Source organism: Tursiops truncatus, chromosome 16 (genome assembly GCF_011762595.2).
Source record: "Tursiops truncatus isolate mTurTru1 chromosome 16, mTurTru1.mat.Y, whole genome shotgun sequence".
NCBI lineage: Eukaryota > Metazoa > Chordata > Mammalia > Artiodactyla > Delphinidae > Tursiops > Tursiops truncatus.
Genome location: NC_047049.1, coordinates 25,817,206 through 25,843,155, shown reverse-complemented (window position 1 = coordinate 25,843,155; position 25,950 = coordinate 25,817,206). Strand labels below are relative to the sequence as shown.

At 51.3% G+C, this 25,950-nt stretch overlaps 3 protein-coding genes across 20 annotated transcripts in view; 1 reads left to right on the top strand and 2 right to left on the bottom strand.

The window, feature by feature from the left end:
• The window catches only part of CUEDC2 (CUE domain containing 2), a 16,932-nt gene extending 14,205 nt beyond the window's left edge, over positions 1-2,727 (bottom strand). The window contains exon 1 of the mRNA XM_033842372.2: positions 2,590-2,727. The gene's annotated coding sequence lies outside the window, so the exon portion shown is untranslated. The remainder of the gene's footprint in view (positions 1-2,589) is intronic.
• The window catches only part of C16H10orf95 (chromosome 16 C10orf95 homolog), a 6,156-nt gene extending 2,877 nt beyond the window's left edge, over positions 1-3,279 (bottom strand). Inside the window, exon 1 of the mRNA XM_033842379.2 lies at positions 2,590-3,279. Coding sequence (XP_033698270.1) covers positions 2,620-3,279 — 660 coding nt within the window. The 3' untranslated portion in view covers positions 2,590-2,619. The remainder of the gene's footprint in view (positions 1-2,589) is intronic.
• On the top strand, positions 2,707-25,950 carry MFSD13A (major facilitator superfamily domain containing 13A). Of its 18 annotated transcripts, none has more exons than XM_073794026.1 (10): positions 2,707-2,814; positions 3,917-4,019; positions 19,751-19,993; positions 20,426-20,508; positions 21,093-21,545; positions 21,695-21,821; positions 22,367-22,528; positions 22,639-22,735; positions 23,300-23,740; positions 25,156-25,950. In XM_073794026.1, exons 3-10 carry the CDS (start codon positions 19,826-19,828, stop codon positions 25,416-25,418), a joined length of 1,794 nt encoding a protein of 597 aa, XP_073650127.1. In that variant the 5' UTR covers positions 2,707-2,814; positions 3,917-4,019; positions 19,751-19,825; the 3' UTR covers positions 25,419-25,950. The 18 variants fall into 18 exon arrangements, with proteins under 18 accessions (XP_073650127.1, XP_073650126.1, XP_073650138.1 ...); XM_073794025.1 differs by lacking the exon at positions 2,707-2,814 and adding an exon at positions 2,862-3,000; XM_073794023.1 differs by lacking the exon at positions 2,707-2,814 and adding an exon at positions 3,071-3,207.

Below are 25,950 nucleotides of genomic sequence, written 5' to 3'. Positions count from 1 at the left end.
TATCCAGAATAACTTAAAAAAAAAAAAATCTCATCACATTTCCCCCTGCTTATAACCCTCCATCCCCTAAGAATAAAATCCAAATTTTTCTATATGGCTTCAAGGTACCACAGGATCCAGCCTCATCTGTAACCTCATTAATTATCACTTTCCCGCTCGCTCACAGGACAAGGACACCCCAGCCAAAGGGTGTTTGTACTTGCTTTTCTCCCCCAGCTATTCAAATGGCTCATAAAGGTCTTTATTAGGTCTCCACTCAAGAGTCACCTCTTCAGAGAAGCCTTCCCTAATTATCCTGTTGAAAACAGCACCCCATTACTTATCACTGTATGACATTACATCGTATATTCCCATTTGCTTGTTGTCAGTCTCTGTTTCTCTACATTACACCTCTAAAGTAGGCTCCACGAGGGCAGGGAGTTGTTTGGTTTTTCTCCCGTAGTACCAGTGCCTAGAACACTGCCCAGCAAACTGTGGGCTCTCAAATGCCTGTCGAGTGAATAAAGATAACTTTCATTCCTTGGGACGTTTGCACCCACCATACTTCCTGCCTGGCTTCCCCTCACCCTTCTCTTTGCATGGCTAACTTCTTCATATTCTTTAGATCTCAGCTTAAATGTCTTCCATAAGGACAGAAACTGCCATGGCTGTCTCATTCACTATGGTATCCTCAGGGCCTACCACTGTTCCTGGCAAATAAAAGGCACTCAAGAAATTTGTTGGATGGACTTTTAATAGCTAAAAACTGGAAAGAATCCAAATGCTATAGAATATTGGATGACTGTTAAGGAATGAGGTAACTCCATGCGCATTGGCATAAAATGATGTCCAAGATATACTTAATGTATAATGCAACAAGCAAAACTGTGCAATTCATTTTATGTAATTAATACTAGGTGAACAGAAAAAAATAGTAAAAAATACTAGATTGGACCTCAGTGATCATTTGGGGGTGAGAGATATTAGAACAGATTTTAACTTCCTATTTTATAAATTTCTGTATTGCAGACTACTTTTTAAGAACAAACACTACCCTTTGAGCACTTAGTACATGACAGGCACTGTGGTAAACATTTTTTGTGCAGGATTTCACAGTACCTTCTCAATAATCTTATGAGATAGGTCCTAATACTATCATCCCCATTTGCAATGAGGAAATTGGTTCAGGGACATTAAGCAATTCATCTAAGGTCACACAGCAAACCCATCACACTACAACACCTCCCTGTGTCTTTATAATTAAAAAATAAAAAAGGAAAGGAAAATAAGATGAAACTAGGGGTAACAGTTCAGGATCAAGGTTTTACACAAAAGATGCTAAGCAAATTTGGCTCCCTAGAAACCAGGGCAAATAGAAAAATATGATCAATTATGAGATCCTTGGTGATTCAAAGATAAAAGCAAACAACTTATCAGTAGAAACATCTTTACCAAATGCTGAGGTTTAATAGAACTTCTCCATGAAGCTCATAAATACAGCAGTGTTCAATCAAGTGATCTACAGCTTCAATAACATACCTGTATATCCAGGTAGCTGTTGGCCAACCACAAATGGAAGTTCAGTGAAAGCAATTCCAATAGGAGCCAAATTTATACAGCTTGGACATCAGATCTGGTGGTCTGGCCAGACCCTTAGTTAAAATTGGATGTGTGGCCTAACCCTCCAGCAAACTCCTATAATATTGCAAATTCACCCTATTAAACACTGTTAGCAAGAATCAGGAGACAAGAAGTGACATTCATCTTAAATTTAAACGTTGGTAAATTTTCCACGTAGGCTGGGTTGTTTTTCTTCTTCTTTTACAGATGAAGAAACTGAGGCTCAGAGTCTAGAAAATGTCAGAGCCATTATGGATCTGATTATGGATCCCCTCCTCAGCCTTCCTCAGCCATGCCTGTCATCCACGCCTCAACAAAATAGCTTATGCCCTCCGAATCTCTCTGGGGGTGGTGGGCCTCAGGACCTAGAAGAGTGTCCTCCCGCACTGGAAGGGAGCTGGTTAAGGGAGAGTGAAGCCCAGCCAGTGAGGAAGCATACTTTTTCCAGAGGTCCACTCTAATCCTCACCTCCAACACCTTGTACCCCAAGATGGAAAGTAAGGCTCACCTTACACAGATGAAGAAAAACCCCTATCCCCAGGCATAAAAATGATCTTGAAGCCTACACTTGACTTCACTCATTTGTTTACTTTTCTTACAAGCTGGGGATAGGTGGGCCCTCAGCTTGGGGAGTTTGGAGAGCTTTGCTGGAGGGAGGAGAGGAAAAAGCGAAAGTGGGGGCTTATTGCAGGGCAGGCTTCAAAGAGGAAGAAGATGGGGAGGAAGGAGAGAGGAAACAAAGGGTTCAGGCCCTCCTTCCACCACACACACTCAGGCTTCCCAAGTCCAAGTAGAAGGAAGGAGTAATAGGACACCCACCCAGAGATGTCCTTGATCCATTCTCGCCCTTGCCCCGCCATCCAGCAATAAGCTGAGAGAAATCAAGGAAGTGCAGGAAGTGGGCGGTGGTTAAAAAAAAAAGAGGTGACAGGTGCACCCAGCCCCAGCGCACAGCTGTGGCGGCAGGAGGAGAGCCGCGCGCGTGCTCACCCTGGCCGGCCGCAGGGCCTCGCGGCGCCCTCAGCTCAAGTCTTTCCTCTTCTTCCGGCGGCCGCGCTCCGCCGCTTCCCCCGCGGGGATGCTGTAGCCGCTGCAGCTGCTCGCTGGCCGGCGCAGCACTCGCCTCTCCGTACGGTACTCGGGCTCGCGCACGCGCGGCGCGCCCTGCAGCAGGAACTCGCCGCCGCGATAGGTGACGCGCACGTCGGTGCGTGGGTACGTGCCGTACGCTCGTCGCAACTCCCGGCGCACGAAGTCCGGCAGAAAGAGGCCCGGCGGGAGCGTACGTTCCACGCGGCCCCAGTGCAGCTCAGCGTGCAGGCTGCTGCCGTCCGGCCACTGCGTCCCGCTCTCGACCGCCGCCAGCCCCGCATCTGCGGGCTCCTGAAGCGACGGCCCTGGGTAGCCGGGCGCTGGGAACGGCGGTTGCAGGGCCACAGCGTAGGCCTGCGGGAAGGCCCACAAGGGCAGCGTGATCACTAGCGTCGCGCCTGTGGCGTGGAAGCAGTGGTATTCCCGCGGAGCCGCCCACTCGCCCGCGCTCAGGCTCGGGGGCCGGCTGCAGAAGTTGTGGGCCTGAATGGGGGGCAGCCGCGGAGGGGCGGGCAGGTAGGTGTAGGTGAGGTGCTGCAGCAGAGGCCAGACGTCCTGCCCAGGCGCCAGGCAGCAGTATGTATACATGATGTGAAGCTCAGGCGGCCGGCATTGCTACTGGTGCCTCGTCCTGGTCCAGACCTGGGGTGGGGGTGGGGGTGCACTTTGCTCTCATCTCCACCACCGACCCTGGGGCCTGGTTACCCGGGGCTCTGGTTCACAGCAGGGGGCCCTGCCGTGTTCGGGGAACTCTTCCTAAGGAGTTCAGCTCCCACCTCACCTCTTGTCCTAGGGCTGGACCCAAACCCCAGGCTCCCAGCAGGCAAGAAGGACCCAAGCCTTTTTCAAGCCCCCAGTCCTGAAATGCTCTTCCCAGGTGGCTCCCTACTCACTTGTCTCCTTTAGCCCGGGGGAGCTGGTCCCCAGCATTTGGGGGAACCAGAGAGATCCAAGAGCGGGGCTCCTCTCCACCACTTTTTAGTTGAGCTGCTCTCCTCCATGCCCTGCCTCAGCCACACCTTCCGGTTTCCAGGCAAAGGGAAACACCTTGAGCTGGCCAGGAGCCAGCCAGCTTGTGTCTACATTGGGTGAGCCTGCTGGTCATACCGGCTGCGAATTAGACGCTGAGGTCTGTGCTCAGGGATGCCCGCAACATCACAGGACATCCAGTGGCCTTTCCAGTCAAGTTAGCTCCCTGTTCTCCTTATCCTCTTTTTCCACCCAGGTGGAGTTATCCTAACATTTGAGTGAAGCTCCTGCACACCAGGCACTGAATCAAGTTGCTTATGAGCATCTAACTTCAAGTTTACATCAACCTTAGGAATGAGGTACTAATCTTTTTCTGACTTTACATAGCAAGAAGCTGCTTGCCTCAGATTTGGTACACAATAAATGTATTCTATGACTGGGGCTTACATAGGTTAAGTGTCTTGTCCAGACTCACACAGCTAGTTATGGTAAGGGCAGAATTCAACCCCGTGTCTGTCTCAAGACTTGTGCTCTCAACAATAGCCTAATCACCAATCCATGCTAGGGCTTCTTTTAGACTATCTCACAGTCCTCCCTTCTAGAATGTTCCTTAAGAGCTTATAACTTTTTTTTAAAAAGAACTTCTAATTCATATTAGCCACATGAAGAACATGGTGGTATCATTCTCATTTAATAGATGAGGAACAAGAGATTCGGAGAAGTTAGGCCACTTTCCCAGGTTCACATAGTCTATAACTGGCACAGTGGGATTTGAACCCAGTGCAAATGATTCCAAAGCCCAGAAGCTACTTGGGTGAAGCCAGGAAGGTTGCTTCATTCAGATGGGTTGAGCACTGTCTGAGCTCCAGTCCCCTCTGGCTGCAGTTCATGCCCTTCCACCTCTCTTCCCCAGTGGGTAGTAGTTGCTGGATGATTAAAATGGATACCCTCTTCCAGTTTCTAGGCCGCCAGGCCATCATACTTTCCTTCCCCTTCTGTTGACTTAAGCAGCATCATGACTAACCCCCCCCCCATAGGTTCTCCTAGATTCTCAGCATCCCTCAAAGCCCAGCTACCCTCTGAGGAGGTCCCCCACACTCAGCCTGGTGATGTCACATTTCTTTATTCCTGACTGAGCCACTCAAGTCTAATTCAGGCCAGTGGCCTAGTGAGAACAGCAGCTAGGACTAGGTTATGGCATGTATCTAACGCGCCCTACCCAACAGCTCTAAGAAGGGAGCCTCTCCCTCTGTCCACTTAAGAACTGGTCCCAGGACATAGTGACCTTTGTTGGGGGAGGCCTCCCACCCCCAAGATGTCCATGGCTTGATCCCTGGAGACTTGTTAGTATGTTATATTACATGGCAAGGGGGAATTAAGATTGCAGATGGTATTAAAGTTGTTAATTAGCAGTCCTTAAAATAGATTATCCTGGATTATCTGGGTGGGCCCAGTGTAATCACAGGAGTCAAATGTGGAAGAGAGAGGCTGAAGAGTCAGCGTATGTGATAATAAGAGTCAACCAGCTCTTGCTGGTTTTGAAGATGAAGGGGGTCATGAGCCGAGGAATGCAGGCAGCCTCAAAGCTGGAAAAGGCAAGGAAGTGGATTCTTCCCTAGACCCTCCAGAAGGGAATGCAGTTCTGCCAACACCTTGACTTTAGTTTATGAGACAGAATTCCAACCTCCAAAACGGTAATAGATTTGTATTAAGCCACCAAGTTTGTGGTTATTTGTTAGAGCGTTAGTAGGAAATTAATATACCTCCCCACTCCTATTTATAACTTTGCCCCCCCTCCAAATCCCAGCACTTGAGGAATGTCCAAAACTACCTATTATAGACTGACCTCACCCCAGCCTGGAGCTCAACGATGGACCCTGTATGACTGGCCAGTTTCTCCCCCATGGGGATCTGCTCATACCTGGGTGGGAGATGAGGAGAGTGTGAGACCAAGCTCAAGTTGGAGCCTGGGACAGTGAGAAGCCTGCGTTTTAATATTGGTTCTGACGTGCTTGCTGAGGGAGACTGGGGAGGCAGTCTTCAGGAAAAATGAGAAAAATAAGGACCAAGCTGTGAGTTTCTCAGCATTCATTCACCCTAATTCCAGTAACAGCCCCCAGATTTTTTGGGTCCCACACCTTATTTACTCTCAGGAAAGTGGTTCTGGGGGAGTTGGCTCTAGCTCATCCTTAAATTACCTGGGTGATTTAGGGCTAAACCAATCATCGCTGTCATCCTTCTGGCCATAGTGATTGGTTTAGGGTAGCCATGTGACTCAATTGGGGCCAATGGGAGCCAAGCCCAGGGCTTTGTTCTCTAATTGCATGGAGTGAAGTGCTGTCTCCCCTGGACAGAGATCTGAAAGAATGCAGTTCTGGGTCCAGAGGTGAAGATCTCTCTGAGCATAGAGCTGCAGAAGAAGTGGAGCCAAGGGTCAGAGAGAGAAACTGGGTCCTGATGACATCGTTTGAATCCTGGACTTTGAAGTTACATAAGCCAATAAATCCCGTTTTTTCCCCCTCCGGTTTTATTGAAATATAGTTGACATACAGCACTGTATAAGTTTAAGGTGCACAGCATGATGATTTGACTTACATATACTAGGAAATGATTACCACAATAGGTCTGGTTAACATCCATCATCTCATATAGATAAAAAAAAGAAAAAAAAGTTTTTCCTTGTGATGAGAACTCTTAGGGTGTATTCTCTTAACAACTTTCAGCTATACCATACGGCAGTGTTAACTTTGCTCATCACGTTATACATTACATCCCTTGTATTTATTTATCTTATAACTGGAAGTTTGTATCTTTTGATCACCTTTATCCAATTTCCCTTTCCCCATAAATTCCTTTCCTACTTAGTCTAGTTTGAGTGGACTCTTTTTATACAGATAGCCGGTTGTGTTTACTTTATAAATTATTTTAAACATCTTTATTGGAGTATAATTGCTTTACAATGGTGTGTTAGTTTCTGCTTTATAACAAAGTGAATCAGTTATACATATACATATGTCCCCATATCTCTTCCCTCTTGCATTACTTCATATAAATTTAACTACAAAAGACATAATGAAATGGGCATTTAAAAATTATTTCAAAGCACCATCATGTTAGTCTTTAGAAGATTAAATGTTTAGGTTATTATACTATGGAGTGAAGTCTTCTGTTGCTTGCATCAACAATACACCCTGACTGTTTTTCCCCCAGAATTTTATTATGAAAAATTTCAAAATTCAGCAACCTGAGTAGTTTCTGATCAGTGACCCCCACGATCAGAGGCTCTTTTGTGGGCAAAGTAGAGGATGGAGAGAGTCTGGAAGCCAGTCTTGGAGGAGGTTCACACCCTAGTTTAGGAAAACTGACAACCAAAACAAGATCAGGGAATGGAAAAGAGACATGGGCGTAGATTCATCTGGACTTGATTCCATAAAAGTGCCTGGATGGAGAGGGGAGGGTAAAGGTGGATGCACATGTTTTTAGCTTGGTCAGCTGGGTGGGTAGTCAAGACAATCCTGGAAATAAGAAACAATTGGGGTGATCGGAAGTTGAGGGAGTGCTGGGTTCATGTGGGACGTTTGGGAAGCTATCCAGCAGTGGTTTTATATTCAGGCTGGAGATGGGAGGTGGGGTAGTCATGAAGGAAAGGTAGTAGGTGAAGTTACCAGAACAGCTGCTACCCTGGCCCATATTACACTGTGTCATCATGGCTGCCAATCTGTTGCGTTCCACCTATGCCTTTTGAGGGCAATTGAGGTATAGTTCATGTACAATGGTATATAACTTTCAGGTGTACAACATGGTGATTCACAATTTTTAAAGGTTCTATTCCATTTATAGTTATTATGAAATATTGACTATATTCCCTGTTACACTATATATCCTTTTAGCTTATTTATTTTATACATAGTAGGTTGTACCTCTTAATACCCTACCCCTATCTTGCCTCTCCCTCGTTCCCTCTCCCAACTGGTAACCACTAATTTGTTCTCTATATCTGAGTCTGTTTTTTTTTTAAATTACTTTTTAAAAATATTTATTTATTTATTTATTTTTGGCTCTGTTGGATCTCCGTTGCTGAGCGCGGGCTTTCTCTAGTTGCAGAGAGCAGGGGCTACTCTTCGTTGTGGTGCATGGGCTTCTCATTGCGGTGGCTTCTCATTGCAGAGCACGGGCTCTAGGTGCGCAGGTTTCAGTAGTTTTGGCACACGGGCTCAGTGGTTGTGACTCGTGGGCTCTAGAGTGCAGGCTCAGTAGTTGTGGTGCATGGGCTTAGTTGCTCCACAGCATTTGGGATATTCCTGGGCCAGGGCTCAAACCCGTGTCCTCTGCATTGGCAGGCGGATTCTTAACCACTGCACCACCAAGGAAGTCCTGTTTCTTTTTTCTCATATGCACTAGTTTGTTTTATTTTTTAGATTCCACATAGAAATGAAATCATACAGTATTTGTCTTTCTCTGTCGGACTTATTTCACTTAGCATAATACCTTCCAAGTCCATCCATGTTGCTGCAAATGGCAAGATTTTATTCTTTTTTATGGCTGAGTAGTATTCCATTCTGTATGTGTGCATATATATGTGTGTGTATATACACACACACACACACACACACACACATATATATATATATGCTCACATGTTCCTTTTTTAAATATTTATTTATTTGGGTATGCTGGGTCTTAGTTGTGCCACGCGGGATCTTCATTGTGGTGTGTGGGATCTTTTAGTTGAGGCATGTGGGATCTTTTAGTTGCAGTGTGCAGGATCTAGTTCCCTGACCAGGGATCGAACCTGTGCCCCCTACATTGGGAGCACGGAGTCTTAGCCACTGGACTGCCAGGGAAATCCCTAGGCTCACTTGTTCTTTATCCATTCATCTTTTGATGGACACAGGTTGCTTCCATATCTTGGCAATTGTAAATAATGCTGCTATGAACAATGGGGTGCATGTATCTTTTCAAACAGTGTTTTCATTTTTTTTTTAGATAAATACCCAGGAGTGGAATTACTGGGTCATATGCTAGTTCTATTTTTAATTAATTAATTAATTAATTTATTTATTTATTTTTGGCTGTGTTGGGTCTTCATGCAGTGTGCGGGCTTCTCACTGTGGTGGCTTCTCTTTTGCAGAGCACGGGCGCTAGGCACACGGGCTTCAGTGGTTGCAGCATGCAGGTTCAGTGGTTGTTGCATGCGGGCTCTAGCGTGCGCAGGCTTCAGTAGTTGTGGCGCGTGGGCTCAGTAGTTCTGGCTCGTGGGCTCTAGAGCACAGGCTTAGTAGTTGTGGCGCATGGGCTTATTTGCTCCGCGGCATGTGGGATTTTCCCGGATCAGGGATCGAACCGGTGTCGCCTGCATTGGCAAGCGGATTCTTAGGCACTGCTCCACCAGGGACATCCGGTAGTTCTATTTTTAGTTGTTTTTTTTTTTTGCGGTACGCGGGCCTCTCACTGTTGTGGCCTCTCCGTTGCGGAGCGACAGGCTCCGGACGCGCAGGCTCAGCGGCCATGGCTCACGGGCCCAGCAGCTCTGCTGCATGTGGGATCTTCCCGGACCGGGGCACGAACCCGTGTCCCCTGCATCGGCAGGCGGACTCTCAACCACTGCACCACCAGGGAAGCCCTATTTTTAGTTTTTTGAGAAACCTCCATACTGCTTTCCATAGTGGCTGCACCAATTTATATTCCCACCAACAGGCAATCTTGTTTTTGAAGTCCCTTTTACCCCATATAGTGTATGGCCTGACAAGTTTAAGTGAATGTGTGAAGAGTTTTGAAAATGGAAATTTGGGGGACCTCTCTGCAACTAAGAAAGCCCTGGGAAAAAGTGCCCCGGTGAAGGGGCCCGAGGAGGAGTTGTTAGGTAGGAGGAGAACATGGCGGAACCTAGATCACAGAGGTCAGAGCCAAGGGAGGAGAGAACTTCAGGGAGAGTTTTTGTATGTCTCTCTCCCATGATCCAGAGACTCCGGTATGATTCAAGGCAGGCGATATGATCTTCAATTGCACCCCATGTCCCCTCCCAGTTATCTCTGTGCTTGACAACTGGGAAGGGAAATCAGAGATAATCACAAGGCCCAGCCCTGGTGCTGACAAAAAAGGGTAACTGGTTACATTGTCTGTAAAATCAGAGGGCTGAGGGAACTCAGACTGGGGTATTCAGTGCAACACAGGAGCCAAAGTCTTTCCTATAAGGTCACATCCAGTTCCAGCCCCTTGGCAGCTCTCCGCATTCTCCTGTTCCCCCACGGGATACCCAGGGAGGGCTAAGTAAAGGCTCAGTGTTGCTTTGAAATAAAGGCACATGCTGGCCAGAGATGGAACGGCAGAGGGACTCCTTTAGTCAATTTATGGAGGCCCTAGTGTACCAGACTCTATGCTGAATGCTGGTTTCCTGCCCTTCCTGCCCTCTATTCTCACAGCCAGTAAAGCATAGATGGGGGTAAGGGGTAAGGGTGGGAGAGAAATGGTAATCTTCCTTCTAGTCATGAGGGCTTTCTGGAGCATGAGGGGTTTCATCAATTGCTTGAAGTCTAGAAAAGAGGTGATGTGTGTGTGGCCAAGAGGAGACCTAGGAGGTAAGAAGAGGGTCTGAAAAGGCAGGACTGGGGAGGAGGAAAGTGAGACAGACTGGTGGGAAATGAACGCTGGGGACAAGGTTCATGGGGCCTCTGGGGCTCCCCAGGAACTGGTTGAACAGACTCTAGCACCTGGACACCTGGGCTCTTGTATTGGACTGTTTGCTCTGGGTGGGCCCTTGCCAGGTTGTCAGGAAGGAGGCAGAGGATGATATTCCTGTTGACAACAGAACTCTTACACCCCTATTTCTCATTTAATGCCCACAAAATCCCTCTAAGGAGTAAAACAGAGGCTCACAAAAAGAGCATCCCCGAAAAAGAAGTGGTGGAGCTAGGGAACTGAGTCCCAGGTCCCCCAGAAGCCAAAAGCCACACTCATGGCCCCATATCCCAGGGTAGGGAAACAGCAAGTCTGGAGTCTGTGCTGTCTAATTGCCTAGAAATCTAAGTAGGCTTACAGGCCTGTTGGGAGAAGACGTGGGACATCCTTACCAGACTAGACTGAGCAAAACAAAACTTGACTTTCAGGGTCTGGGCAGGGGTAGGAAGAGGGAAGACTCCTGTTCTGAGAGTCAGAAAGTCTGGGTTCCAACTTGTCTGGGCCTCTTGCTTGCTGTGTGAAAGTCACTGAATCTCTCCCAACCTCAGTTTCCTCATCTGTAAAATGGGGATAATAGCACCTACCTCCCAGGGATGACTATGTGAGGACTCAACAAGATAATGCATGTAGAGTGCTTAACACAGCACAGGGCACACTGTAAGAGCTCCGTAGCCTTATATTTTACTATTACTATTAATAGGAGGTTGGGACTTCCCTGGTGGCGTAGTGGATAAGACTCTGAGCTCCCAAGGCAGGGGGCCTGGGTTTGATCCCTGGTCCCGGAACTAGATCCCACATGCATGCCGCAACTAAGAGCTCGCATGCCACAACTAAGGAGCCCACGTGCCGCAACTAACACCTGGTGCAACCAAAAAAAAAAAAGAAATGAAACAAGAAAATAATAAGAAGAAGAGGTTGGGCTGCTTGGTTGCTCTCTCAGGGCCTGGTGCCTGTGGCCTGAACCCTGGTGCCCACAGCTCAAGCTGGGCCTGTCCACTCTTGACAAGCTCACAATCCAGCATCAGGGAGTCCCAGGTCGTGCCACTGTCATCTTTATATCTGTCTCAGCTGTGCATCCAGTCACATCACAAGGCTTGAAGGAAGGTGCTGAGCTCTCTTCATTTTCCGAATTAATAGTAGGGGTGGGGGACTTCCCCGGAGGTCTAGTGGTTAAGACTCCTGGCTTCCACTGCAGTGGGTGCAGATTCGATCCCTGGTGGGTTAATTAAGATCCCACCAGCCGCACGACAGGCAAAAAAAAAGGACGGGGGAGAGGATGGGAAGCTCTCAGAAAAAACCTTGTTGCTTTGAACTGAAATGACATTAAGCCTTCGTGGAAGTGAGAGGGAGGGGGTGAACCGGCCAGGAATACAGACAATCTGCCCGTTTTTTGCTGGCGCCCACGTCCTCTTTTTGGTCCCTAAGGGCAAGCGCCCGTAACAAATATGGCGGCGGCATCCTCGGGCGCGAGCACCTGCCGAAGCAGCGGTCCCGGACCACGCGGAGCCAATCGCTGGGCAGGAGCGGAAGAAGGGGCTGGAGAAGCTGCTGGAGGCCTGCGCGCAGGCGCACTGGCTGGCACCTGGCTCCGGGCTGCCGCGGGATTAGTCTTCGCCTGCCACAATTTCGGTGAGGGGCTGGCCCGCGGCCGGGGCTTGGGGGCAGGAGCGGGCCGGACTAGGGGCCAGTTGGTCACAAAGGACACACCCGAAGGGTACAGGAATGCTGTCTGCTCTGGGAGTCCTGGGGGCTGTCTGTGGGAGTTCCTGAAGTGATCTGGGTGTGGGTTGAGAGAGTGCCTCGGGGCAGGGTGGGAGAAGCTTGGGCTCAAGGGGTGAGGATGGAATTCTTGCAGAGGGACTCCCTGGGGTCGCATGATGCTTCAGGCCGGGATCCATTTCATTAACATAATGGCTTTTAACCCTGGTGGCGTTGTAGAACCAATTGGGGAGCTTTAAAAGAACACCGATGCTGGGCCCCATCCTTAGAAATTACGATTTAATTGGTCAGGGGTGAGGCTTGGGCTTTCGTGTTATTGAGCAGCTCCTCAGGTGATTTTAATGTGCTGACAGGCTGGAGAACCACCACATGGTTCAGTGCCAGCTATTGAGTAAGGAACTCCTGGGTTGTTCCCAGACTCCTCTGTGGCTCGCGAGGGGTGCATGGTCCTGAGGTGAAGTTTCTGATCCTCCAGTGCTGCTGCGGAGCAGGGAGGGAAAGGGAGAAGGTCCCTCCCCCAGTAGGGTGAAGTTCGTTTCCAGCCTGAGGAGGAGGATGGGCCCATTAGTCACTGCATGGAAAGTGGGCACCCCTCCAGGGTTGGGCGTCCCCAACAGCCCTGCCAGGGCTGGTCCTGCCGTGGGGAGACTGAGCAGGGAGACAAAGGGGGTGTGAAACAAGAAACACAGAAGACAATTCAGAGGTCACCTGCTTGTTGAAAAAAGGACACACCTAATATTTGCGGAGGGTATAATACCTTTCATATTCATTTAATACTCCCGGGACAGGCAGGGAATGGAATTTTCTCCCGCTTTGCAGATGTAGGAATAAACTCAGAGAGCTAGTTAGTGATAAGGTTCAAACTTGACCCAGGGCTCCCAACTCCACATTATGCTTATTTTAGTAGATTTTTTCCCTCCATACTAATAGCTTCTCATACAGTCTCTAGTCCTCTGAAAGGAATCAGAAGCTAACACCCACCCTCTTTCTGAAGCCCCTCACCCCAGGGGCCCAGTCTGTCATTCTTGGTTTCCTCTACCAAATTCATCAGCCCCCTACTCACCACAGGCTGGTTCAGAAATCAGGGAGCTGCTACTGTTTCTATCATTTTCTGGTTCTTTATCTCCCAGAAGCCTGATGGGGTGAGGAGGGGAGAGTTTTTACATGATGCTGGGGGCTCCTTCTAAACATCTGATTCTGTCACCTGGCCACTCCCAGTGCCCCCCATCCTATTGTCCTCAGGATAGGATCTTGTGTGTGGTTTCCAAAGCCCTTCCTGATCTGGTGTGTATCAATTTTCCTTAGCACACGGGTGAAAGCTTAATAAGTGTTACATTTTGTTATTATCACTGTTCCTCTTTGTTGCCTCACCTGTTGCCTTGCTGTCCATGTTTCACATCAGGGTTCCCCAGGTTGCCTCCTTTTGACTCCCACAGCCAAGCAGAATGCAGAGCTGAGGGGCACAGTGGGATCTGGGGAGGACACTCCTCCTAACACTGCTCTCCCGTTGGGCTGCGGATGTCCACATTGGCCTTTTAGGGTCAAATTGACCCAGAAGGTATTAATTGAGCACTTACTGTGTGGTGAAGGAGCCTGGTGGAAGCTGGGAGTCCAGATCAGGGGCAGGTCTGACCTGGCCCTGCCTTTAAGGAGCTTGGGTGCTGGAGAAGGGTTAGGGAGACATTTGGATCCTGATACAGAGCCAAGGGACCTGAAAAGGGGAGAGAACACCTGACTTGGTGCCCTTGGGAAGGTATGTGCCCCTGAACTGGGCCTTGCTTGAATCAGCAGGATTTGATACAATTGTGGTGGCGGTATGGGCCTAGTGATGTGAGAAATGCTGAGTTTTTGGGGTTTTTTTTTTTAGTCAGAAGCACCTGTTTTGAATTTTGGCTCTAGCACTTAATAGCTCTGTGATTTGGGGCCAGCTATTTAACCTTCAGAGCCTTGGTTTCTTCATTTACAAGATGAGGATGGAAATAGTAACAAGAGTTGTAAGGATTCATGATGATAGGTGTAAAAACCAGGCATATCTTATATGTCTGAGAAATGGTATGTAGTTACATCTAGGGTGTTTTAGGTGGAAGGGACAACATGAACAAAGGTTGGAGGTGGCACTTAAAAAAGAATTTGATGGATGACAGGATATATCAAGCAGTGAGAAGCATCAATGTTGAGTGCTGAAAAGACAACTTCAGTCATGGATTTGGCAGAAGGGGACACTGACTGCAACTCTTTAAAGATCATAAAGCCAAACTTCAGAGACATGAAAAAGAAGAAGAATAGCTACATTAAAAAATTTTTTTATTTATTTATTTTTAGCTGTGTTGGGTCTTCGTTGCTGCACTGGGCTGTCTCTAGTTGCGGTGAGCCGGGGCTACTCTTCGTTGTGGTGCGTGGGCTTCTCATTGCGGTGGCTTCTCTTCCTGTGGAACACAGGCTCTAGAGCGCAGGCTCAGTTGTGGCGCACAGGCTTAGCTGCTCTGCGGCGTGTGGGATCTTCCCGGACCAGGGCTCGAACCCGTGTCTCCTGCATTGGCAGGAGGATTCTTAACCACTGTGCCACCAGGGAAGCCCATGAATAGCTACATTTTATTGAGGGTCTTCTCAGTGCCAGGTACTAGGCTTGGTGCTTTATATATCTTTTGCATTTCGCCCTACAGCAATCTAAGAGGTTGGCGTTGTCATCCCCACTTTATAGATGAGGAAACTGAGGCCCAGGGAGAGGGAGTGGCTGGCTCAAGGCCACACAACTGGGACCATACCAGCGGGGGGCATGGGAGATGGGCTCTGGGGCCACCAGCAGGCTCTCCTGCTAGGTGCCAAGGTGAGGGTGGAGTTGGTTGCAGGTTACAGGTTATCTCAGCCAGGTTATGCAACTAGGCTGGTGTGAGCCCCAAGCCTTCCTCCCCCGAGAGGCAGGGCTGTTGTTCTCTGTGGGGGTGGAGTGGGGGTGGGGAGGGCTATTAGAGGAAGCAGTTCCTGATGGAGGAGTGGAATCTGGAGTGACCCTGCATACTCCTCCCCCAGCTTTCTTTCCCGGGCAGAGGCTTACCTGGACAGGTTGCTTTGCCTCTAGATCTGGTCCATGGTAGTGGTCTGTCTCTGGTACTCATGAACATCATCTGGGCCCGTGCTCCTTGCAGGCCGTCCTCTTCTGACTTTCCCCCTTGTGCCTTGATTTTTCTCTCAAACTCGCCTACCACAGGAAGGGGCCTGATTACCAGCATATTCCCCTGCTCCTACCCTGATCTGTTATAAGTGAGTCCAAGGAAATGCCAGTTTCTGAGCACATTTCTGAGCACATCTCTGGGCTTCCTAGACATAGTTTAATCCTCCCTGAATTCCTATAAAAATAGGCACTGTTACTCCCATTTTACAGGTGAGGAAACCAAGGTTCAGACAAGCTCAGACCTTGCCTGCAGTTACAATTAGTAGAAAGTTCAGTTGAGATGTAAACCCAGGCCGTTCTGATGGCAAAAGTCATACGTTTTCCATCTCACCGCACTTTGAGGTTTTCTTCTACTGTTGCCCCAGCTGCTGGAGGCTGGGGACCTTGCCTGTAGGGTTCACCTTCTCCAGTAACCAGGGCAGGCCACTGGACATCTGGGTAGGGGTGCCAGGAGGTTTCACTCCCTTTGGACAAAGGCTTTCAAGGTGAGGGAGGGGAGTTCTGAAAGGCTCTGGGGAATCACAGGAGGTGACCTGGGTTAAGGATAGCAGCAGAGGTGTACATGGTGCTTTACAGCCCCAAAGCACCTTTAGATTAGCCCACCCCATCCTTGTGTGGTAGGTATGGAGGGTCTGGGAGGCTCGTTAGTAGTAATCTCTGAAGTTTGGGTGCTCGCTGCACTTCCTGTGCTCATTGCGTTAGAGTATTTTCTCATGGACTGCTAACCCTAGCCTTAGGAAGGTTGGCCCCATCGTGCAGATCAGGAAACAGGCATGGAGAGGTTTAGCAAATTGCTTCAGGTCACACGGGTAGGAAATGGTGGAGTTAGGACTTTGGAGACCTCCAGTTGTGTCTTCTTTCCACTATGTTACTTGGAAAGTGCCAAGGAAACTTAAAGGGTGATGGATATGTTGCTGATCTCAATTGTGGTGACAGTTTCACAGGCATACCTATGCCAAAACTGATCAGACTGTACACTTTGAAAATGTGCAGATTATTATTATTTGGGGGCGGGAGGTCTTTTTTTTTTCTTTTTTTCTTTTGGCCATGCTGTGCAGCTTGCAGGATCTCAGTTCCCCAACCAGGGATTGAACCCAAGCCATGGCAGTGAGAGCCCAGAATCCTAACCACTAGGCCACCAGGGGACTCCCCGATATGCAGATTATTATATGTCAGTTGTACCTCAATAAAGCTGTGAAAAAAAAAGTATTTCCCACCAAATGTTTCTTCAGGGGCTCAAAGCCCCCAGGGAGAGGCCACCTGGATATCCTCCGGCTCTGGATCAAGGTGGCATCATTATGGCCTGGGAGAGATTCTCACAGACTTAGCGGCTGCTTTCAGGTAGTTTTGGCCACTCCTCCTTCTCTCATTGCTCCACCACTAGGCGTGGGCTGGCACAAGGTTGGCACAGGAGAGGGGGGGCTGCATACCGATCTCTTGAGTGAATTGCCACTCAGCTTCCATTGAGCCTGAGAGAGACTCCCATGAGATACCATCCTTATTCTCCCTGCAGAGCCTCTTTCTTACCCGTCACTCTTATAGCAAGAGTGGCTGAGTCCAGAGAGGGAGAGAGAGGGCGAAGACACAGGCCCTGCGCTGGAGAACCCCACAGTCAGGCTGGAGTGCGGGCAGGTGGGAGAGTGCTGTGCAGGGGCAGGAGGCACCAGTGAGGGCCGAGGAGTTGGAGAAGGTCTTCTCGACATGCTGCTGGCTCCTGAGGGATGGGTGAGATGGAGATGAAGACATGGGCAGGGTGCTTCTGGTAGGAGGCACCATCAAGAACAAAGGCCTGGGAGCTTCCCTGGTGGTGCAGTGGTTAAGAATCCACCTGCCAATGCAAGGGAGATGGGTTCGAGCCCTGGTCCGGGAAGATCCCACATGCCGCGGAGCAACTAAGCCTGTGTGCCACAACTACTGAGCCTGCGCTCTAGAGCTACTGAGCCCTCGTGCCACAACTACTGAAGCCCTCGTGCCTAGAGCCCGTGCTCCGCAACAAGAGAAGCCACCACAATGAGAAGCCCACACACCACAATGAAGAGTAGCCCCCGCTCGCCGCAACCAGAGAAAACCTGTGCGCAGCAACGAAGACCCAATGCAGCCAAAAATGGATAAATAAATAAATAAATTTATTTAAAAAAAAAAAAAAGAACAAAGGCCTGGCCAGAGGAGACAGTGGCTTGAAGATCCATGGGAGTCTGGGCTGGTCTGGCGGGGAGAGGCCAGACTACAGAGGCCCTTGAAGGCTGGGCAGGGAAGGGGAGCCATGGTTGCTCATGGGGCAAGAACAGGGCCTGGGGAGTCACCACATTTGGACTGGGGCTGAAGTCGGTCCTCCAGGGCCTGACTCTGATGGGGAAACAGAAGTTTCTGTTCTGCATGTGTGCGTGCAAGCATGCGGACATGTAAATGAAGCCCATGGGTAGGCTTGGGTCACGAGGACTCAAAGAGAAAGCCTCTGAGGAAGTGTGTAAGTTTTAGGGCTGCCACAAACTGAGTGGCTTAAGGCAACCTCCCAGTTCCTGTAGGGTAGAAATCCAACATCAAGGCATCAGCAGGGTCATGTGCCCTCTGGAGGGAGGCTCTAGGAAAGAATCCTTCCTTGCCTCTTCCTAGCTCCTGGTGGTTGCCTGCAGTCCTTAGTGTTCTTTGGCTTGTAGATGCGTCACTCAAATTTCTGCCTGCATCTTCAGGTGGCTGTCTTCCCTTTGTGTGTGTCTGTCTCTGTGTCCAAATTTCCCTCTCCTTTTAAGGATACCAGTCATTGGATTAGGGCCCACCCTAACTCAGTATGATCTCATCTGAACTTGGTTACATCTGCAAAGATCCTATTTCCAAATAAGGTTGCACTCACAGATACTGGGGGTTAGGACTTGAACTTATCTCTTTGGGGCACATTCAACTCAGAACAGGGAGTTTGAGAGAAGGAAGCCCCCATAGCTTCCCTCTGGGGGTCAGACAAGCACACATGAGATTATTTTTCTGAAAAGAGAACAACAGCTTTGAATCTAAAGAGACAGATAGACTTAATGCCTGGCTGCTTAAAGTGTGGTCATGGACCAGCAGCATTGGTGCCACCTGGGAGCCTGTTAGGAATGCAGAATCTCAGATTCTTCCCCACGCCTATGGAGGCAAAATCTGCATTTTAACAAAGTCCCCTGGTGACTTGGAAGCACATTACAGTATGAGAAGCGCTGCTTTAATAAAAATCTGACTTTTATTTGCTTTTCCATCCATGGTCAGTCTAGCCTGCTGGTCTCTGTACACGAGTCGGCCTGGTTGGGAGCAGGCACTCGTGCTGTCCTTTGTTCTCTCTCTCTCTCTTTTTTTTTTTTTTTTTTTTGCGGTACACGGGCCTCTCACTGTTGTGGCTTCTTCCCGTTGCGGAGCACAGGCTCCGGACGCGCAGGCCCAGCGGCCATGGCTTACGGGCCCAGCCGCTCCGCAGCATGTGGGATCTTCCTGGACCGGGGCACGAACCCGCGTCCCCTGCATTGGCAGGCAGACTCCCAACCACTGTGCCACCAGGGAAGCCCTGTTCTCTCTTTTCATGTAACATGTTCTTGAGTTTCTCTCCCCTGTGTTGAGGTTGCCCACGTACTTGGCCTTTCTGGAGAGCATCGGGCTTGTTGAGCCAGTCCCTTTGTTGTGTTCCTGGGCTGTGTCCAGCTTTTGGCTGTTTATAAATGTTGCTGCCATGAACAGCTCTGTACTTGTTCCCTTGGGGTTAGTTCCTTGAGGTGGAATTTCCGGAATCAAAGTGCGTGAGCAGTTGTGGACTCTTATCATATCTTATAACTTGTATATCCCTATGGAAACTGCCATCACAGCAGGTTTCTCCATTCTACCCAGCAGTCCATAGGAACCCAATTTGGGAGGTCAAGTGGCAGAAAAGGCTTTGGAGCCAGACAGGTCAGGGTTCAAATCTGCTACTTTTTTGCTGTGCGACACTGGGCAAATCACTTAACATCTCTGAGCTTGGGGTTGCTCTCCTATAATACTGTAATAGTGCTGTAAACTTTGTAGGGATTTTATAAAGATGATAATGAGATCACTAACGTCCATTTATTGAGCACTTTCTGTGAGTTACCTCATTTAATCCTTACATTCCTCTGAGTAGCCATGATCATCCACTTTTCCTTTTTACAGAAGAGAAAACTGAGGCTGGGGTTAAGTAGCTTGCCCGAGGTGCCACTGTAGGCACAGTGTGTGCCCAAGCCCAGGGTTGTCATGTCTGGACCATTAAGGTTGAGTAAAGTATGGATGAAAGAAGATACTGAGCACTAGCACGCGACCTGGCTCAGCACTTGCTGGCTGGCTGCCTTCTCTTCCCACGCCTTTATCAGTTTCCTTGGGTTACTCTCCAGTAGTGGTATCTAGTCCAGCATTGTTTTAGCTGGACATCATTGACGATTCCCCAGTTTTGTTTTACGTACAGACTTTCTCCCAGTGAGATGACTCAGAGGTCTGGGGTTAGATCAGCTGGCTCTGATCCCTGCAGCTAACTGGCTTCTTCTTCCCCAGGGACAAGGATGGCCAGACTGCCCGTGGCCATGAGCGCTCCTCAGTACTCCTGGGGCTGAGGCTGGGCTGGCCGCCATGGGGCTGGGTGGGCCCTGGGCCTGGCTGCTGGGCCTGCCCACGGCCATGGTCTATGGCTCCCTGGCCCTCTTCATCTCTGTCCTGCACAACGTGTTCCTGCTTTACTACGTGGACACCTTTGTCTCAGTGTACAAGATCAACAAAGCTGCCTTCTGGGTCGGAGAGGTAGGCCAGAGCTGGGGCAGCTAGCCAGGGTGGGAGCCAGGCAGATGGCAGGGCTGGATCCTGCCCAGCCAGGAGCTTGGGGCAAGCCGAGTTGCCCACCGAGATTCAGCAAGGAAAGCTGGAGCTGGAGGCCTTGATGACTCCTCAGTGAGGATTACGCCAGCTCTCCTGGCCTCTGTCTTGTGAGCCAGGCACTGTTCTATGTATGCACATTGAGAATATATTCACATATATTTATCAGCTGGGACCTCGATGGGTGGGAGTTTGATGGGACAGTCGCTATGGGTTATAACAGAGGGACTGACCTGAGCAAAGGTTTGCAGGAAGGAAAGCTGGGGTCATCTCTGAGAGGTGGCGAGCAGGCTGGGATGGAGAAAGCCCCGGAGAGGAGACTGCCTGGAGCCCACCTGCCCGTTTCCCCTCTGCCCACAGACGGTGTTTCTCCTCTGGAACAGCCTCAATGACCCCCTGTTCGGCTGGCTGAGTGACCGTCAGTTCCTCAGCTCCCAGCCCCGGTTTGTTTCCCGAGGATGGCTCAGAACTGGTTCTGTCCCACCTACCCCCGCCCCCAGAGCTGGAGGACCCCTGCCTGTGTTTGGGGTGGGGAAGAAAGGGAGACCATTTCCAGCTGTTGTGCAGGCTTCCTCCTTTCCCAAGGTCAGGCAGACTCTGTCCAGTTTGAAGAAGTGGCCTTGGCTGGCTGCTGCCTTGCTCAGCTCGGGGAGAAATTTACCCCCGCTTGGCTTACCAGGCCCTCAGGACGGGGCTCCGTGCAGCAAACACTCTGCTGCTTCTGGCACATTTCTTTAGCCCATCCCTGCTTGGGCCCATCACTGCCCCCAAGCTTGAGAAATGGGTATCCCACCACCCTTTGGCCATCAGCCCTGGCAGGCTGGTAAGAGAGCAGAGGGGAGAGTGTACCCACTGGTGAGTTGTGCTTCCTAAATCAGGGGTTGAACTCAGGGCTCAGTGGGACCACCCTGGTGTGAGTCCCATGCTCTGGGCCTCTGTTGTTCCCCCCTCTGGGCCCCGGGCAGGGGGAACTGGGGCCTGCCGAGGCTGTAGGGGCATCTCCCAACAGCACCCCTCTCCCTGGCAGGTCAGGCGCGAGGCTCTCCTCGAGGGCCGTGGTGCTGGCACGGGTGCGGGCGCTGGGCTGGCATGGGCCGCTGCTGGCGCTGTCGTTCCTGGCGTTCTGGGTGCCGTGGGCCCCAGCTGGCCTGCAGTTCTTGCTGTGCCTGTGCCTCTATGATGGCTTCCTGACGCTCGTGGACCTGCACCATCATGCCTTGCTGGCTGACCTGGCCCTCTCAGCCCACGACCGCACCCACCTCAACTTCTACTGCTCCCTCTTCAGTGCGGCTGGCTCCCTGTCTGTCTTTGCCTCCTACGCCTTCTGGAACAAAGAAGACTTCTCTTCCTTCCGCGCCTTCTGCCTGGCACTGGCCGCTGGGTCTGGGCTGGGCTTTGTGGGGGCCACACGGCTGCTGAGATGGCGGGTGGAGGCGGCCAGCAGGGAACCGGGGTGCCCAACCCTGGCTGTGGATGGCGGGTGAGTGGCCAGCTCTGGCTCTCCAGGGTCCCGCCAACACTCTGCTGGGTATGACTGCCATGCTGGGGCCCCTGGCTGGTGGGTGGCTGCCCGGTGGGGGATGGCTCTGGCCCAGCCTAGGCCGTTCTTGACTCCCCTCTGCCCCGTAGCCTGTGTGAAGAAGAAGAGCTGCTTCTTGGCGGCGAGGAGACGGGCAGCATCACCTTGGGCCAGTACCTTCGGCAGCTGGCCCGCCACCGGAACTTCCTGTGGTTCGTGGGCATGGACCTGGTGCAGGTACGGGAGCAGTGCCTCCGTCCAGGATGGCTACGAATGCCTCACTCAAGGGGACAGGCTCCTCAGAAGCTGGGAGATCAGTTCTGGCCTCGCCTGAGAATGGCTGGGCCATTCAATGGCAGGAGCACAAGTTGGGTTGTTAGATACCTGGATTCTAGCAGCATCTGAGCTCCTAGCTCTCTGCGTCATCTTAGGCTTGTCTCAGTCTCTCGGGGCAGCTGTGTCCTCACCTGCAAAGCGAGGATATGAAAAAGAGGTGCCCCTTTGGAGACTTTTAAAACACCACATGCCATACCTAAAACATATGTAGTATATAAGCCAACCAAATTTAGAAATAGATTGTTTTTGTGTCATTTAGCTTGTTTTAGCATTGATAGGTTTTATAAGAGAAAAAGCTTTTAATTGTTCTAATGACAATTTTGTCATTCCTTCTAACTTTTAGCAAACTTGATGAGCATAGGAAGTTGGTTTCAGGTTTTGTTGTTGTTGTTTTTTGCGGTATGCGGGTCTCTCACTGCTGTGGCCTCTCCCGTTGTGGAGCACAGGCTCCAGACGCGCAGGCTCAGCGGCCATGGCTCACGGGCCTAGCCGCTCTACGGCATGTGGGATCTTCCCGGACCGGGGCACGAACCCGTGTTCCCTGCATCGGCAGGCGGACTCCCAACAACTGCGCCACCAGGGAAGCCCTGGTTTCAGGTTTTGTTCTGGCACGTTCCACGCCGAGGGACACGGGGGTGGAGGCCGCTCTTGCTCCTGCTGCCCCACCTGCTGGCTTCTGCCCTCTTCCTGGCCTCCTCACTGTCCCTGTTGGTTGCAGGTCTTTCACTGCCACTTCAACAGCAACTTCTTCCCGCTCTTCCTGGAGCATCTGTTGTCAGACCACATCTCCCTCTCCACTGGCTCCTTCCTGTTGGGTGAGTGGGTGCCTCGGGCAGGCCGGAAGGACAAAGGCTTGCACCCCAGAACGCCTAGCCCGGCTGTAGGCACAGCCGCCTCCCCAGCTGGGGCCCAGGTGGCAGAGGGCAGAATCCGTGCTGGGGTTGCACCTCCAGCCCCCAGCTCTGTTTTCCAGAGGGAGGGAGGGAGCCTCTGTGGGTTTGAGTGGGTAGGGCTGCCCTCATGGTGGTCCTCTGGGTGGCGGTGACACCCAGAGGTGAAGTGGTACAGTGGCTGGTTCACAGGGAGGACTACCGTCCTGACAGGCCTGGGTGTGTGTCTTGACCGTGCTTATTCACTGTGTGGCCTTGGGTGTGTTTTATTTCATCTCTTTGGGCCTCCACTTCTCTGTAAAGTAGGAATGATAATAGTACTTACCTTAAAGGGTCGTGAGGACTAAATAAAAGGGTGTGAAGCTCTTAGCACGGAGCCTGAACCTCGTTAGTGTTGGATCAGTGCAAACTCTGATTCCGATGGCCAACCGTGAGCAGTTGTGGAGGTTGTGGCCGTGCCCCCTGACGAGGCCGCACCCCCTTCCCCAGGCATCTCCTATGTCGCTCCGCATCTCAACAATCTCTACTTCCTGCCCCTGTGCCGGCGCTGGGGCGTCTACGCTGTGGTGCGCGGGCTCTTCCTGCTCAAGCTGGGCCTGAGCCTGCTCATGCTGTGCGCTGGCCCCGACCGCCCTGGCCTGCTCTGCCTCTTCATTGCCAGGTATGCCCTGCCCTCCTTCGTCCCCACACCTCTGTCCCACCCCTTCATTTTTGTCTGCTCTCTCTCCGCCGGCAGCAACCGTGTCTTCACTGAGGGCACCTGTAAGCTGTTGACCTTGGTGGTCACTGACCTGGTGGACGAGGACCTGGTGCTGAACCACCGCAAGCAGGCGGCCTCAGCACTTCTCTTTGGCATGGTGGCCTTGGTGACCAAGCCAGGCCAGACCTTCGCCCCGCTGCTGGGCACCTGGCTGCTGTGCTTCTACACAGGTGAGAGCCCAGGGGCTGGCACGGGGCTCTGGAGGCTCCAGGGAGCACAGCTTACCTGGTGTACCAGCTGATCAGCCTGGGATCTGGGTCCATTGAGGGAGAGAATGGCAACCAGCCAACAGAGGCTGGGTCTGGGCCGCCCCTGGCTGCCACCCCTCCTCTGCCTCTCTGCATGTGGGTAAAGGAACTGGGTTACACTCTTTCATTCATTCATTCAACAAATATGTATGGAATACCTTCTCTGCCAGGTGCTGCTCTAGGTGCCTCTAGGGAGGGAGATGACACAATCAGACAGACAAGGTCTTTGCCATCGTGGAGCTTATATTCTAGTCAGGGGGTGGGGGTAGGGTCGGCAATAAACAGCCAAACAGGTAGTGATAAGTGCGTTGGTAAAAACTAGCCATTGTGACTGAGAAGCTGCTTAGTGTGGTCCGGGAAGGTCTCTCTGAGGAGGTGACACCCAGGATGTGAACTGAATGGCGAGGATTTGGTCTACAAAGATCTCAGCAAATCCCAGACAGAGAGAACTGGAAGTGGGCCCAAGTTATCAAGAATGGTTTGGCAGACTTCCCTGGTGGTGCAGTGGTTAAGAATCCATCTGCCAATGCAGGGGACCCGGGTTCGAGCCCTGGTCCGGGAAGATCCCACATGCCACGGAGCAACTAAGCCTACGTGCCACAACTACTGAGCCTGCACTCTAGAGCCACGAGTCACAACTACTCAGCCCGCGTGCCACAACTACTAAAGCCGGCGCACCTAGAGCCCGTGCTCTGCAAAAAGGGAAGCCACCGCAGTGAGAAGCCCGTGCACCGAAACGAAGAGTAGCCCTGGCTCGCCACAACTAGAGAAAGCCCGCACACAACAACGAAGACCCAATGCAGCAAAATAAATAAAGAAATAAATTTATAAAAAAGAGTGGTTTGGAGATGAGGCTGGAAAAGTGAAGAGGGCTCTGTAGATCTGGGCAGGGTGTGAATTTTATTCTCAGTGCAGCTATTGGGTGGCTTTTAAGTAGGGGAGTGGCCTCGTCTGATTTACATGCTTTAAAGTTCGCTCTGACTGCTGTACGGAGGATGGGCTGTAGGGAGGCTGTGGCACAGGCGATGGAGGCTTGGAGCAGGTGGGGCCGGGGGCTGAAAAGAAGTGTTTGTTTTGGGCTGTGTTTTGGAGTTGGGGGAAGTGAAGGATTGGCTGTTGGGGAGTGGTGAAATTAACTGAGGAATCTAGGAAGACTTCGAGGTTATTCGGGGGATGGCGGTACCATTCCACAAGAAGAGAAGAACAGGGGAGAAGCAAGTCTGGGGGAGGAATCAAGAGCTGCCATTTGGACACGTGCCTGTGGCGTGTGAGATGCGGCACTGTGGACTGTGGAGACCAGGGCTGACCTGTTCTTTCTGCGGACTCTCTCATCCTAGGTCATGATCTCTTCCAGCAGCCCGCACTGACGCCTGTGGGGAGTGCCCAGCCCTGGCCAGAGCCCCCGGCTCCACCCCCACCACAGGCCCCGACGCTCCGCCAGGGCTGCTTCTACCTGCTGGTGCTGGTTCCCCTCACCTGTGCTCTGCTGCAGCTGTTCACCTGGTCCCAGTTCACGCTGTATGGGAGACGCCTGCATGCGGTCAAAGCCCAGCGTCAGAACCTGTCACGGGCCCAAACCCTGGACATTAAGATGGTGTGAGGGGAGCGGCAAGGCCACCCTGCTGAGGACACTACCTGCAGCCCTGGGCGGCCAGTCTCTTTCGCCTTCCTGGGGTGCAGCCTGGAGGACAGATGGCGGAGTGGGAGCTCCTGGGGCTGCGCAGGGAGCGTCACTGAGGTCTAAGTTCCTGCTTGGCTGTCGGGCTCAGCTTGGGCAAGGGTTGGGGCGTTTGTGCTCAGGGACCCGCTTCCTCCTATGCGGCAGGAGGAAGAAGAGGATCACGAAGGGAGGGGGCCCGCCCTGTGGTCACGTGGGGTTGCTGTGGGCACAGAGGCCTATCCCCCTTCCTGGCTGGGGCTGGCGCCCTATGTGGGCTCGGAAACCACTTTGGCCTAGTCAGAGGAAACTGAGTCCCACCTGCCCCTTGCGGTGGCTTCTCTCAGAACTCTCTGCCTCAGCTGTGCGTGGAGTAGCGCGCCCTAGCTGCTGCAGGGCACCCGCGTCCCCAGCTGGCCTCTCAGCAATGTTCATTTCATCACAGACTGATCGAAGTCGGTCATTTCTATTCCCA